The 15,087-nt window shown below is 34.6% G+C and overlaps 1 protein-coding gene across 16 annotated transcripts in view; it reads right to left on the reverse strand.

Annotated features, from left to right (window-relative positions):
• The window catches only part of MYCBP2 (MYC binding protein 2), a 173,712-nt gene that overhangs the window by 43,816 nt on the left and 114,809 nt on the right, over positions 1-15,087 (reverse strand). For 8 of the 16 annotated variants that reach the window (XM_066176316.1, XM_066176328.1, XM_066176313.1 and 5 more), the window contains 5 exons: positions 12,515-12,631; positions 11,606-11,746; positions 5,497-5,571; positions 3,161-3,385; positions 2,120-2,252 (listed from right to left, as the gene is read on the reverse strand). In XM_066176316.1, the coding sequence (XP_066032413.1) occupies positions 2,120-2,252; positions 3,161-3,385; positions 5,497-5,571; positions 11,606-11,746; positions 12,515-12,631 (691 nt within the window). The remainder of the gene's footprint in view (positions 1-2,119; positions 2,253-3,160; positions 3,386-5,496; positions 5,572-11,605; positions 11,747-12,514; positions 12,632-15,087) is intronic. The other 8 variants (XM_066176315.1, XM_066176319.1, XM_066176317.1 and 5 more) reach the window with 7 other exon arrangements.

A 15,087-nucleotide genomic window follows, 5' to 3' on the forward strand; every position in this document is an offset into this window, starting at 1 on the left:
ATTTACAGAGAAATTACTGCCTTAATGTGGTCAAGAATACCATTCCAACTGACAATATATAGGAAAGCATTCAGAAGAAATACCCCAAATACAGGTTTGAAAGTGTAAATGCAGGTTTGAAAGTGTGAGCTGGCACCTTGAAAAAATTTTATTTCTTGTCAGTGCATTAAAATTAACATGGATTAAAAAAAAAAAACAAAAACAAATCACAACACCTCAAAAAGTAAATTTTAAAAAACTGCACTTCGGGACAAAACTGCATTTCAGAGTACAAACTTTACATCACATATTCAAGTTAAAAACAAATTACTAGGGAGAAAGCTGGGAACTGAAAGTCAGTTTATAAAAGAAAGGGTCTAGAATGTTTTCAGTCAGAGGCTACTCTAGATCTTGCTGCAGTATTTTAACTGGATACAGACCTAGCTATTCAGACTTTTGCCTTGTCTCTGACAAAAATCCTACCTCATTATGGGAGCTTAATGACAATTTTATTAAATAGTGAAAATATGAATGCAATGTGAAAGACTGGTATTCATGGATAAAAAAAATAGACATTTGGAAATCTAGCTAGAGCTCCTGCAGATCCTTATCTCTCTCTAGCAAAACCACTGAAACTGAAGAAAAATTATTTCTAAATAATTTCATGGCAAATAGAAGCCATCAGTTTAAAATAACCTTCATGGCTCAAGCTCATTAAGTTTTACATGGTACTGAGGTGGACTAGGAACCTAGAACAGGTTGAAAAAATCCCAGTACTTGTGCTGGTAACTGCTTAAACTGCTTTAGCTAGGTGCACAAGAGACATCCATCTTCACCCTACCTGTAAAAAGAGACTCATCTAAATAAGATTAAAAACTGGTATATTGAGGCATGGGATTCACATCAGAAAGTTTCTAAGATGGCATTTCTATGAGCTGTACTGCAGAAATCCTATTACAGAGTTTTGTCCTCAAAGCCTGAAGCTTGCATTTCTTTTTCTGTGAGAGCAATGCTATATTCAAAGATGTCCTTCAGTAAGAGTGCGTGAGGATCAAGAATTTGAAGACACACCTGCAAACAAGGGTCTTGTTTAAAGTCTTTCTGATTTGTGAATTCTTAGAGTACACATACACTTGAGAAATTTAAGACAATATGAAATGATAGGTCACTTACTGAAGATGAAAAGACTACTTAAAAATGCAAAATACTGTCAAGTTACTTAAATGTATTTCTCAAAGTAAGCACTCTAGAATAGCAATTTTTGCATACTGCTTAATTTATTAATTTCAGAGAAATTATTTTCTACTGGAAAAGCAAACAACCCTGTATAAAAATAGAAAATAATGAATTTATCAACCCTATTAAGAATACATGTGCTTTCAACAATAAGGTACTGTTCCAATTTACAATTATTTAGTTTCTGGAATCTACTTGAGCTCTTCGAGCACCTCAGAACTTGGCATTACAACTAAAAATAGAAAAGCTATGACTTCTAAAGAACTGTTTGAAGTATTATGTAAACATGTATATATTTGATGAAAAACTCTTCATCACTTCCCTTCTTTGCAGAAGATTTTATGCCTGAAAGTCAAGCTGCAATAGTCTACAGAAAATACTTATGTATTAGCAAGGACTTGCTTTGTTCTAGTACAGTGATGTGATGACAATTGCTAGAGTATCTATGTGTGAAATGAATTTCAGCACCAAATGTCAAAACCAGAAAAATGGCAAAGAGTCCGTTAAAATGAACAAATAAGAGGCTGACAAGAAGTGTGACCTAAAAACACAAGCAGGATATGACTGCTAAGGTCAAAGATTTTCATGAAGACACCTTTTGGAAAATAGATGCATAAAAATTAACCCCAGAGCTAAAAGACAAAAGATGGTTAGAAATCTTGTCCATAACCGTAACTGGTACAGAAGAAATCATACACAAATATTTTAATTTTTTTTTTTTAAAAATCATTTAAAGAATATTTATAAGCAACTTTTAAGTCCAACTGTGCAACGCAACATAATTCAAATGCAAATGCATAAGCAAATGTTATACCTGTTCAAAACTCAGATACTTCTTTATTTCCCCTGTTCAGACTGCTTATTTTTTACTACTTTTATTTTAAAAAATAAAACAACCACTTGCCATCTTCATGTCGGAGGTACTGGTTTCCACCTCTGTCTCTAGCTAATGACCATGCCTCGCCTTCATCACTTTCACAGAACTCTACCATGCTGTTCTTATCCATTTGCACCCACGTACCTTCTGAATTAGTCACCTGATGCACACACATAAAAAAGCAAAATTTATTGACTTCTCAAATAATTCAGTAACATGATTCAGCAACTACTTACAGTATCTGGAAAACACATTAAATTTCAATCTCTCTATTAAAAAGTAAGTGTTAAAAAAAGTTTCTTAAATTAAGGCCACAGGCTGAGGCAGACTGAAGTACCAAATCTATTTATGGCACATTTACATTTAGGAGTAATTCCAAAAATTTTAGACCAAATTATGTTCAGAAGAAGCAAAACACCAAAACCACAACTTCAGAAAATCCACATAAGCCTAAATAAAAACTTGAGGGAAATAGTCACCAAGATATACCTCCTAATCGATGGTGGCAACAGGAGCATTATAATACCAAGGTATACATGAAAGGTTTTTATGAGTATTAATTTTGTTCCTGATATTATATTTAGGAAATAGCATGACACACTTCATCCTTAAGCCCTTCTTAACCATAAAACACCACAACTGGACAACCCAGAACAGTAATAACAGTTCAGCAACTAAACAAATTAATAAAATCAGTACAGAGACACAGAAATTTGTTAAACGGTTAGGTCCTAGGAAAACATTTTGCCAATGAAACAGAATTCTTTCAGAGAATAGGACAAAGAAGTAAGTAGATCAAGAAACACAATTTTGTAAGGAATACTGTAACAGAAATACATCAGCAAGCACACATAACTGCAGTGCAATTTTAACATTATTCCAATCAGTGCAAAAAGGCAGAAGACACGATTGCATTAGTATTTATAATATAAACCAAGTTCAAAGGCCAGTATTTATGATGAGGAGGGGAAAAGCAAACCTGTAGAGAGGTAGATTCTTTTGTTGCGGTTACTACTGTTATATACTGGTATCTATGAAGACATGAACTGAAGCTACAAGGATCCATACCTCGCCCACTGCCTTGACTTTGTTTCCCAGAACTAACATTCCAATTGGGATACCTCTAAGGTTAGGGCAGCTTCTGATGTTGTGACCTGATGGGCCAGTCTTCACTACCTTGTACACTCCAGGTCCACCTCGAAGGAATGGCAGGTCTTGTTCTTGCATCACTGCTTCCTGTGGGCAGTGTGAATTTAGGTCTTTGAAAAAATCATCAGCATTAGACCTAGATTCCTGAGAAATTAAAAGAAAAGGGCAGAACAGAATACAACCTATTAATACCACCTGTAAACAACTGAGATAAGAAATACTTCAAGACTACAAAAGACTACTGAATTTCAAAGCTAAAGGAGATCCTAGTTACATTGCTAATTTTAGTGTGCAGTGCTGAACAACTACCTACTACTAAATTGCACATTAATTGAATTACTTCTGACATTACTCTTAAAGCAAAAGTGGTATAAATGTAACCATTAATATAAAAATAATAGCTCATATCTAACATTAGATACAAATTATTTAATCCAACTGCTTTCACTAAACCTTCACCCTCACTGACATTTCTCAGGATACACATTCATTAATCCTGCTCTATTTGTGAAATTTTGTTAAAGTTTGGGGCTATGGAAAGGGATTTTCAACATTCTCTCTCTCCATATGACATGCTTCTTATTTTGATTTCACATTTAAAATATATTGTTAAATTAGAGTCAAGGCAAAATTATGACAAAGAGGAACAGCAATACCATAGACTTTTAAATGCACATGTAAGTAATAGCGTGTGCTTATTGTTTCGACAATGACAATAAAAAAGGGTCTGCAAATCTATTTCACTTCATACTGTTTGCTGATGAAATATATATCCAAACCTGAAGTAAGAAAACACTTTGAATTTCTTACCAAAAAAAGTGGTAGTTACTAAAAGAAGAAAAAAAAATGGCATAGATTTTTCAGCCAACAACAGCTTAACTGAAAGCCTTTTGTACAAAAAAACATGAGGGATGGCAGTAACAAATGTGAATTTATTTCAGAAGAAAGGAAGTAAGTAGCAGGAGCAAGTTCTGTTATACTGAAAGTCATAGGTGCTTTTAAAGGAACATCTGAAAGTTACAAACTACATAATGCCCTAGTGGATGAAGCCAGTGGTTCACCTCATTCAGTCTATTGTGTTCAGCAACAGGAGATGCTCTTTAGGAGCAGCATAAAAATCTTTACTAGCGGCCTGTCCATTAGATACTAAGAGCATTTAAAACCTTTTTATTATGGATATTACAGGGTGTACCCTATTTTCTTTAGTGTTTATTAATCTGATTTCTCTAAATTTAATTTCTTCTGAATATGCTGATACCTTCTGCCTTGACAATCTCCCATAAAAACACCTTTGAGGAGTTCACTTCCTGCTGTGACAAAGAATACTTTTTTCTGTCAGATTTAAAGGAAACTGCTGGTTACATTATTTACTTTTAAATGAATGCAATTTCCTCTGATCTCTTTAATTATCATGTTTTCATATTTTTTCGGTATGGAAGTCTGTGCACTGTGTCCAGAATAATACAGCAGTTTTTTCAAGAAGTCTTTATACAAAAATGATACTGTTATGTAAATATATAACTTACAAAGCAAGTTAATGCAAACGGAGGTAAACTGGTTTGAGAAAAAAAAGACAATTTAAACATAGTTTAGATCTTGATGTAATAAAGTCTGCTATTCTGGGGAAAAAGAATCAGTGGACAAACAAGTTTTAAAAACTCTAAACCAAAATGTACAACACATCATCATCATTACAAAGTTCATACAAAAAAAAATCCATCTCAAAACATTACAGAACTGATATTTAGACAAACTTCTATAGTCAATTTAAACAGCTTAACTGTACATAATATATCTTGTTCCTAGAATTAAATAATTTTAAAAAAGCATTGAGAATGGGCAGAGTATTTATTAAACATCTGTAGCTTTACTCATACAAATATCATCTTATTAGATGCTGCAGCTTTATGTGAAGCGTCCAATAAAAGAAAAAATTTTACCAGTAAATTCTGCTCTCAGGGAGAATGAAAGGATTTGTTATGTTACTAGGCTACCTCTCTGAATTTCTAATCTGGTTTGTTAAAAAAGGAGAGTGCTACTCATGCATTAATAAGAATTCAATAATCTGCCCTGGTATTTTTTTCTCATTTTAGAAGAAGGAGACACAGATACAGCACTGAATGCAAATCTGCTATTTCCTACAAAAATAATTCACAGTAAAACAGACTTCAAAGAATATTTAGCATAAAGTTGAGTCATAAGGTGCATTCTGAAAACACGAGATACAGTGTGACTGTTCCTGTAATTTAACTCACCTTAGGGGGTAAAGCTTTGGAAGTCCATGAAAAAAAGTCCAAATCCCTTACTCCTTGGCTAGCATTAAAGACATTCTGAGCAACAAAGTTTGAAAAAAAAAGACATATATCAACAAAGAAATGGGAACAAAGAAATACTGGAGGAAGAAGCTCAAGGTACTATAATGCAAACTTTCTCCTCAAGTAAATTTGCTGGTAGAATGTTTTGCAAAAGGGTAAAGTTTTGTTTTCCTAATCAAGTCACCTGGGTCCATTGCTCACCATGGCAAATCATCCATTACACAGAAACAGTTTAGTATGTCAAAAGCTCAAAATGGATGTAGTGTGTCATGCCATTTACTGAAATTAAGAGCCAGACATCTCTTATAAAGCTTGAGGCTTCATGCTTTATAGAAGAAGAATAGAAAAATCTCATATTTCTGTTACAGAAGAAATGGTGGCTGATATCATCACAAACCAGTTTTCTAGTGAGATGGTCTCCTGTTCTGAAAGATGATTTCAACCAGTGCAGGACAAGCGCACACAGAATTTTAGTCACCCAGTCAGAACCAAGGAGATGCAGAAGGCCTAAGGCTGCTGTTACTGAAAGGAGTTCACTTGCATAGAATGATTCCACCAGTTTGCAAATCAAAATTGTACTTTTTTACCAGAGCCAAAGTTTCAGTGCTATACGGAGAACAATTGCTAAGATTTCATTAGTTTTGTAATACATACTATGCATTAACAAGTTTGGTATGAATAATCATAAACCAAATACAGCTTCCAGAGAGACATCACTGATTTTATAACCAATTGCCCACACTATAGAAATCAGCACTGTTGTTCTGTTTAATTTTTCCTCCCACAAAACAGTGAGGACAGCATTTTTTAATCACTGGAAAACATGAAAAAGAAGCCATCTTTTCTCCATAAGCTAGTTTCTAACCATTTCAAAGAAATTTTCACTGTTTCTGTCAAATGAAAGAATAGTATACATATAGCAGTACTAATAATCATATTTATGGCATTTATGATGGAATCCCTTTGACAAAGTACCCATTTCATCTATATGAACAGAAGTATCAAAATCTAGTTCCCTATCCCATCCTGATACAAGAACCAAATGAAATCCCTGCTCAGCAGTCACATTAAATTAAAATTTAACAGTAGCTAAGGCAGTAAATCTCTTCAGGCAGAAACAAGTTCAAGACACCCTTGACGTGCTTCATCTGTATTCCTTGGAAAAGCACTAACATGTTAAAAGTAAGTAAATCTACAGTTTTATCACATGATAGAAGCAAATCATCTACTATATACTGCTTGTGAACATCAAGTTTCAATAATACAAATTATCTGCCATTATGACAGAGAGGGAAATTGTCACACCACCAGCATTTCTTTAGAATTGAGTATCTTTACCCATAACAGAAGGAGGTAGCAATGTATTAGTGATATATGCTCTGGGGCACTGGGGAAGGTGGGGAGGGTGTTAGACAGGAAGATGAGCCAAGTAAAGGCTTATCAATTTGACAGGAAACTCTGCCAACTATAAAAAGCCCACATGTGCCTAATGAGTGTACTTCATAGGCATCCGACCTACTTAAACTGTCTGATTCTATTACTTTGCAGCATATGTCCTTTTTTTCTGATGGACTTCCACTGAGAAACATGGACTATTCACACCTCAAATATTTAGGTAATCATTTCAAAGATCTCTTTTTTATATCATAGAGCTCTACATAGAAAACATACAAGTCAAGCAGTGAAGTGGGACCATGCCGGCTTAGAAAGATCAACAAGACCAGACTAGAAGCTCTCCTTTGCTCTGTGAGCTTCAGAACTTTCTGGCTATTATAACACTGTACACCAGTTTAGATGAATAGATGAGGCACCTATTTGAGAACTAAGTTTTCATTCTGAAGAAACCACTATACAGAAGCTTTGAATTTAGCCCTTATGCTATCACCTGTAGATTTAATTAGTGCTTTCCTTCATGACTTTACCTTCCAAGACCTAAAACTAATTTTAGAAATTCATACATTTCCCAATAAATTCTAAGTTTCAGAGATTAAAAAAATTAATTTTTTTTTGCCACAAAAAATCATTAGACCATTAGGAAGTATTCAAAAGCTCAGTTATTTTTTTTCAAAACTAAGACTTCTCTTAAACAGCCATCTTGATGTTTTATTCAACAGTCTTACTCTCCAATTGCTTTCCATCATGCTTAAAACAATGGTAAAAATCTTTTGTCAATGCCCTTCAGTGTTCTCACAGAACATTCAGCTTTCTGATGCTCTGTGATCAAGCACTGGAGCCTACATACTAATTTTCATTCTTTCTTCCATTGCAATAATGGTTTGAAAAATGTGCAGTTTCTCAATCCTTGACTGCCTGTGGTGGCTAGGGAATGTAATATGGTAGCTGGAGATCAGGGTATAATCTTCCTTCTTACAAAGTTTTAAATTTAAAATGAAGTAATGAGAACTTAGAATGTGATTTTGTAAAAGACAACTTCCAGAGCTTGACCAAGATACATTTCTATTTCTTCCTAGTGTGCACCCTTTTGTATTTTATGTACCTTTCTACTATGTACTGTGTGTAAGCATGAATAACTGTCTGCATAAAGAATTTTAGAAGTTTTTTTTCAAAAACAGGTATCTCAACACCATAAGACAGAAGGAAAAATAACTACCAGAGATGGAAACAGCTTATCCAAAATCACAATCTATTAAATTCACAATCTCATAATTATATTATCTACAATGAATTGGATGCACAATTTCAGATCGGGGGCTGTAAAGCAGTTCCTTGTGGAAAGACAAGAGCAACAGAAGAAGAGCTGAAGACTTTCTAAGAAGGTAAATGACCACAGCTCAAATAAATAAAATACTGGTAACTACCGTGGATTTAGCCTTTCCTATGATCTTTTATCTTCAAATATAATAGCTCTGATAAAAATACAGGAAATCCATTTAGGAGATTTGCAATATTCAGTGTTTGCTTTATCATAAAATACCTAGTTAATGCTAATAAAGATGCATAAAATGCAGATACAAAATATACATCAAGATGAAAAGAGGTCACAATTAACACTCCCAAGTGTTACTGTTTATTGTTTTTATCTGCTCACTGTTCCATAATACAGTGAAGAAACAGAATAACTGAAAATTAAAACAAAAAAAATACAGATTTTCCAAAATGTACTAAGAAAATTTATTTACTTAAGGGATTGATTATAAAAAGCCTGTCTATTTAAACATGAGAAAGCAATGTAATTTGAGATGACAAGGCTGCACACTCACAGTTGAATAGAAAATGGAGTCTATTAGAAGTAATGCAACATCTTTTTGAACAGGGAATACAAGGCCTAACTCAGGCATTTGATTTTCCCTTTGCATTTACAGTCACAAAAGAGACTTTCTCCAGTTTTCTTTTTAAGCCAAAACTGGTTGAACAGCTTGGCTCCAAAAAAACTTGCACAATCACAATTTTTTTTACTGCATTCTGCTCACCATGTCATTCAGCTACCCAAATCAACAGGATTGAGCAGATATGAATTCTATCACAATTTAATCTAACAAAGCTTTAGTCATTTTAATTTAATTGAACATCCTTTTTGACATAAGTCATCCCTCTCTAGAGGACTGCAAAAATCAAATTTGACGACTTACAAACAGTCCTTTTTTTGGAATATTCAGAGGAAAAAAAAAGCAGAATTTGAAATATTTTCAACATAGTAATCACCATAAAGAATTTTTTACAACTTCCTACCAAGAAAACAGTATCTGTGCAAAGGAAGTATCTAGTAAGAAAGCAGTATATGCTTGACTAGCATGCTGTAAAAGACTTAAAGCATTCAAAAGTCAGCCTCTGAACCTTATGTCTGTCACCTTTAAGAAATAAAATGTTAGAGAACTGGTTTTTTTCCTTTTTCCACTGATTGTTATGAATCAAACCAACAAATCTTACTGATTATATACTGTCATAATGAAATCAAATAGTTTCAGGACATGGTAAGTCCTCTTAAAAATCTGAAAATGAGAGCTGTGCAAGGAAACTTTTCTGAAAGTAGCTCCAAACACATTTCTTGCACATGCCTGCACTGTTTTAAGAGTTACTTTTGTAATCCCTTTGCTATGTTGGCTGCCACTTTCAGAGCAGAAGCTAAGAAAGCACACGACTTTTAACTTGAGTCAGACAAGACATAAGACTGGCTACCTAAAAGAAAATTAAGCATTCCTAACAGCTCCTAATAGTCTAAATAGTAACGGAACTAACTCACAAGAGAGTTGAAAAACCCCCCAAACCAAGAGAGAATCTTTTATCCGAACTTCATAGACACAGAGAATGAAATGTTTGAACACTGAATTGTGGTTTTTCCACATTTGACTGTACCTGGCCTCCTTACTCACAGGAAATTTGAATTCACAAAATTATACTGTCAAGACTGAATGTTCAGTTTTTCATGGCAGACATTTCTTTTCAGGCTTCTCTCAAGGAGCACAGCATATGCTCTTCCCTAGAACTACATGTATACCAGAGCTGTATGAAATATGCCAACCAATAAGTTCTTGCTATCCACAGAGAACTTCTGAGCTCAAGAAATGTTCCCTTCAGTAAGCAAAAAGGTATTGAAGATAGCTAAACTAAAAAAACCCAAAAAAATCCACACAACTAAGAAAAATCTACCAGACTATAATATCCATCTAGAAATACAATATTTACTGAAGTTAGTTACTTAGTCAAGATGAACTGACTTTTACCATGGGTGAACTGGTAAAATTCAACTGCAGCACAGAAATATTAATATTTCATGGAAGTATAATACAGCAATTTTCTAATGGTTACCAATTTCTAAGGCAAAAAAATACAGGCAAAGTTCTCAACAAAGCCTAATTTTTCCATGTTTTCATATATTTTACAACAGACTAGAAAAACACTGTGATGACATGCATATTTGAGTGACTGATTTCTGAGTACAGAAATAATTTGCTTCCCAAATGCAAAATTAAAATAATTTCCCAAATAAGGATTCTAGTGAAAGAAATCTACAAATAGAAATATACCAACAAATAATTTGTAGACAAGAAGACCTATTCACATCATGTAACAGTGTCTGGCAGAACAGCCACAGGGTATTACGAATTTCCAGATTTAGCTACAAGCAAATAGCCCAATTTCACTGGAACTGGGAATATCTCAGTTCTTCTATAACCAAAACACACGAACAGCATGATATTACTGTGTTTAATTTAATTAAATATTTCTCAACTATCTTCAACTGCAGCAGCAACTCATTCAGATAAGATGACAATTCAAATCTACATAGCGGTATCAATTAGATCTGATTCTCACATTCTGCCCAGAAGAAAACAAGGTACTGCCCACTCAGGGAATGCAGGAAAACAGATGAGCCAGAAAAGCCTGCACGTTCATGAATCTTTTGAGAAACATTGGTTTAGCTAATAGAGATTTTCCTTTTTTGTCTTTCACATTTTTCAAAAAAGCGTAATTCGTTTCCAGAAAAGGTGTAACCTTTAAATTGTAGTGATGATAATCACTATTTATTTTATTCAAATAGATTATTTTTATTCTTATCACAAATTCAATGTTTGTCTTGAAGCTCTGGGATTCTTTGAATAGCTAATGAAGTGATAACTTAAGGACTCAGGTATAAAATTCATAAGAAACATGCACAAAACCCAGAGCCTAAAGAACTCCTTGTTTGCTTGGTCGGTTTTTTAAAAAAGCATCAATTACATTGATTCACTGTAGGCTGCAAGCCTCTTCTGAAATCATGGCACCAGTGGACCACTTCACAGACAATGCTATCTAGCATAAGAAACAGCTGGTGCAGACCAGAATCTAATACTACTCTGCTTTTGTAATAGCAGTCCCTGCACTTCTCTTTCTCTTCTTGGAGAAGAGGCTTCAACATAAAAAGCCTCATACCTTTCTACACTCCACCCTCATTACACAGCAGCCCTCCAAAATGCAAACACCTAGAAGGTTGTATTTGATAATTGAAGTATTGTTTACCTCAGGACTTTTTGCAGCCTTAATTAAAGAAAGTCTTGTAATGAGGATAGAGTGTACTTCTGGATATTTTTCAAAGGCACCTTTTACTTACGTCAACAGGTACCAGAAGGCTCTTGCCAAGATGCTGGTTAAAAGACAGACACCAGGCTTCAGTGTAACCGTTCATGTTAGGAACATACTTCTTTATTGTTTCATCATTCAGCCTCAGCCAAACACCATCATCATTGTGGATCTATGGGAAACAAGCAACAAAAACGAGCCATGCCCTCCTGTAACTGTTCTGTAGCTAGCAAGGATTAACAGACTTCAGGCAGACAATAGCAGCAAAGAAGCAACGATCCTTACAATGCTGATACAACATAAGTAGAGATAAAGAGAAATATTGACAAAATCAGAATTCCAAAGCAATGGGGAAGCATATATTTTTATAAGTCAAAGTGTGAAGATAAATTTAAATCAGATCATGCAGTAATAGGAATTGCTTTGAAATAAAAGAGGAAAAGAAGTCAAGCCTTTAAAAGCTTTATAAATTCCACACTTCCCATTTTTCCATTGCTAGCATGACTTGGTAAATTGCTAAAATATTCCTTGCATATGAAATTATATTGTAAGAAAAACACATGCATAGTAGTCTAACACACTAGTAATAATCTTTCAGATCTCTAAGTGAAAGATGTAATGAAAAGGACATCTACATCTGAATTTTTGTGTAGAGTTGAAATAGTAAGCAGTGAAAAGTTAAATCTTCAGAGGCATTATTGTAAGATGATCTCTAGGAATTTTCTTTCCTTGTATCAGTCTCAAATGTTTGTTACGCACGTCTTGATGGAGGAAAATTATAAGAAATGACAGCTTGAAAAACTAAATCAGTAAATTTAGATTTTTGCCATTTATGGTCTTAAGTTGTATATGTCAACATCTAAACATGGAAAAAATCATTATTGCATGAATTACCTTTACATCTTAGCCCAATTTTCAACAGAAATGTCTTATTGATTACCTCGTCAATGAAAGTGATGGATCCATTGACTTTCACTATGCCTATCTGCTCACTCTGAAGGGAAGGGTGGCTACGGATACGAAGCCCTGCACTGTCCTTGGCCACAAATTTGCGAACCTAAGAGAAGCAAAGAAAGACAGTAAGGAAGAAAAAAAATTGGAACAGAGCTCACAGAGTAAAAAGAAATAGGTTTAACAGATTCTGAAACGCCAGTGACAAGACAGCAGTCTTAAGAGTTACAGTTTGTTGCTAGTTTCCCATGGCTGCTGTGTATAACTACACTTTTTTAGTATCATCAATAAAATTATAATGTTCCAAAAAAACATACTGTAAGCATGCATTGACTTGGAAATATTTCTGTTATACCCTACAATAATTTTAACACATACGTTTCATTTGCTGCTAAAACTTTCACCAGATTTGCACTTTCAAATTTATTATTTCTTCTAACTGATCAGCCTGGGATTACCATCGCTCAGCTATCCTACTGTAGTATTCTCTTTAGTCAGCTTTTTTAACCAAAATTAGGATAATTGTCTTAGCTATGGAGTTTAACTAGCCATTTTGAAATAAAATGATCTTTCTACTTCTTTATCTTTCAAATAGCTATTTCAATAGTTTCTTCTTTTTTGCACAGGAAGGTTAGAGCAGAGGCTCCTTGCTACTAGCTGGACTTACTACAGCACCCCAAAATCTCCTACTTGTTATTCACTATCTCATTTTTTACCATTCAAACATTATCAGGCACCTGTCCCACAGAGAAGAAATGCAAGCCATCCTACTGGTCCCTTAAAACCAGAGATGCATATATTCTATCCATATGGTATAAGACCATTTTCTTGGAAGGTTATTTTCAAACTCCACAGGTAAAAGGGATAAAAGTATCAATGGAAATACAGATTTAATCTATAACAACTTAAAGCACAGAATGATGTGTAAGGAACAAACTCCGTGATACAAAACGAAAGGTAATAGCTAAGTGCATTAACCATTTTTCCCTTAAAGAAATTATTTAAGAAATTATATTTATTCTGAGGCTAATTTAAAAAAGCAAAGTACAAAACCGACCAAACCCCAAAACCAGAAACATGTCCAAAAAGATTTCATACAGAAATCACTCCAAAATGTGCAAGGTTTTGCTTATTAACAGTCCTCTTACTCATAATACTTAGATTCTCGCAACAGAACTAAGACTTTTAGACAAAACTAAGACTTTCAAGGTCCTTGTAAGCTGGATCACTGCTGGCAGCATTCTGAATACAGGCAAGCCAAAACCAAGACTTGCAAATTAGGGGTCCTTGCATCATGTTACTTCAGAAAATCATTATGACAGTTTGCTAGCAATTGGATTTAAAACTTCAATTTAGAAGAAAAACTCACATTCCAGATTTTGAGTAGGCACAGGCCTGGAAAGAGCCTTCTTCCTTTCTGCAACAGCTAACCTAACCAGTTAATAAAAAACTTCAACTTATAACTAGAAATTGCTTAAGGATCAGATCCACTGACAGTCAATACAGTAGAAAACATACTAGGAGTTCTCTTATGCTCATTTCTGACTATGTTGAAAAATTTTATCATCTCTGTCTTCTTTCTGATACAGCACCTCTTTGCTAGGAATATTTCTGCATAGCACAGTGGTTCTGTAACTCCGTAACACCTCCACAGGCAGTTCTTCCATGGAGCATACACAAACTGGATTCCAACTGAAGAACTGACTAAGGCAGAAAGGCTTAGCAATTAGGATGTACATCATCCCTAGCAGTTTTCAAGAGCTGTGCTGCCATGCTTTTTTATTTAACAAATCTGCAAAGAGGTGCACATCACAAGAGGAAGGGGTGTTGTATAGGATGTAAGGGGTTGATCTTCTACAAAGGGGTGAGAAGCCAGAGCTCTTGGGTTTGGTGGTGGTTTTTTGGTTTTGCAATTGATGCTAGCTACTGTTGTGTCAGGATGGCAGAAACCATCAAAGCATGCTAGCGACCAGTCATTCTGGTACCAGTCTTGCACCTTCAAATTCAGCTAAATTAGGACCATTTTCTTCTAGTTGGTTTACATAGCTTGAAAAATAATGTTTTCCTCAATAGGATGTGGAATCAAGTTTCCTGCAAGTTAGTTAAGCTTTGCAGCTAGTAAGGAGGCAGCAATTCTTTTGGGTCATATACCCCAGGCTGTATACAGATCACTATCCTAGTCTCCTTCAGATTTTTCATCTGACTTCAAGTAACAGAGAATGAAAAATACACACATAAAATCATAACACAGTACCCATTTTTAGCTTGCAATTTAAGTAAGGTTTGGCTTCAAAACTGGAATGTTCCAGTGCCTCAACGAAAATATTTTGGTGTTTCTAGTTGAGAACAGATCACCACTGAGAATGAAATGCACTGTTAGTGACCTTTGGTTATAACTATCTGAAATTTCAGGCTGACAAAGATGAAGAAGCATTTAGAGCTCAACTAAACCCTTTTTCTCAACAAAACATGATCTGGTATATTGGACAGTCTCTGATTGATACATGTCTAATCTGCATTCTTGGCTTCAGAAACATGGAGCACAGTACAATTATTACCTTG

The sequence above is a fragment of the Chamaea fasciata genome, unplaced genomic scaffold (assembly GCF_029207755.1).
Source record: "Chamaea fasciata isolate MVZ Bird 193981 ecotype frontalis unplaced genomic scaffold, bChaFas1.0.hap1 SCAF_2, whole genome shotgun sequence".
Lineage (NCBI taxonomy): Eukaryota > Metazoa > Chordata > Aves > Passeriformes > Sylviidae > Chamaea > Chamaea fasciata.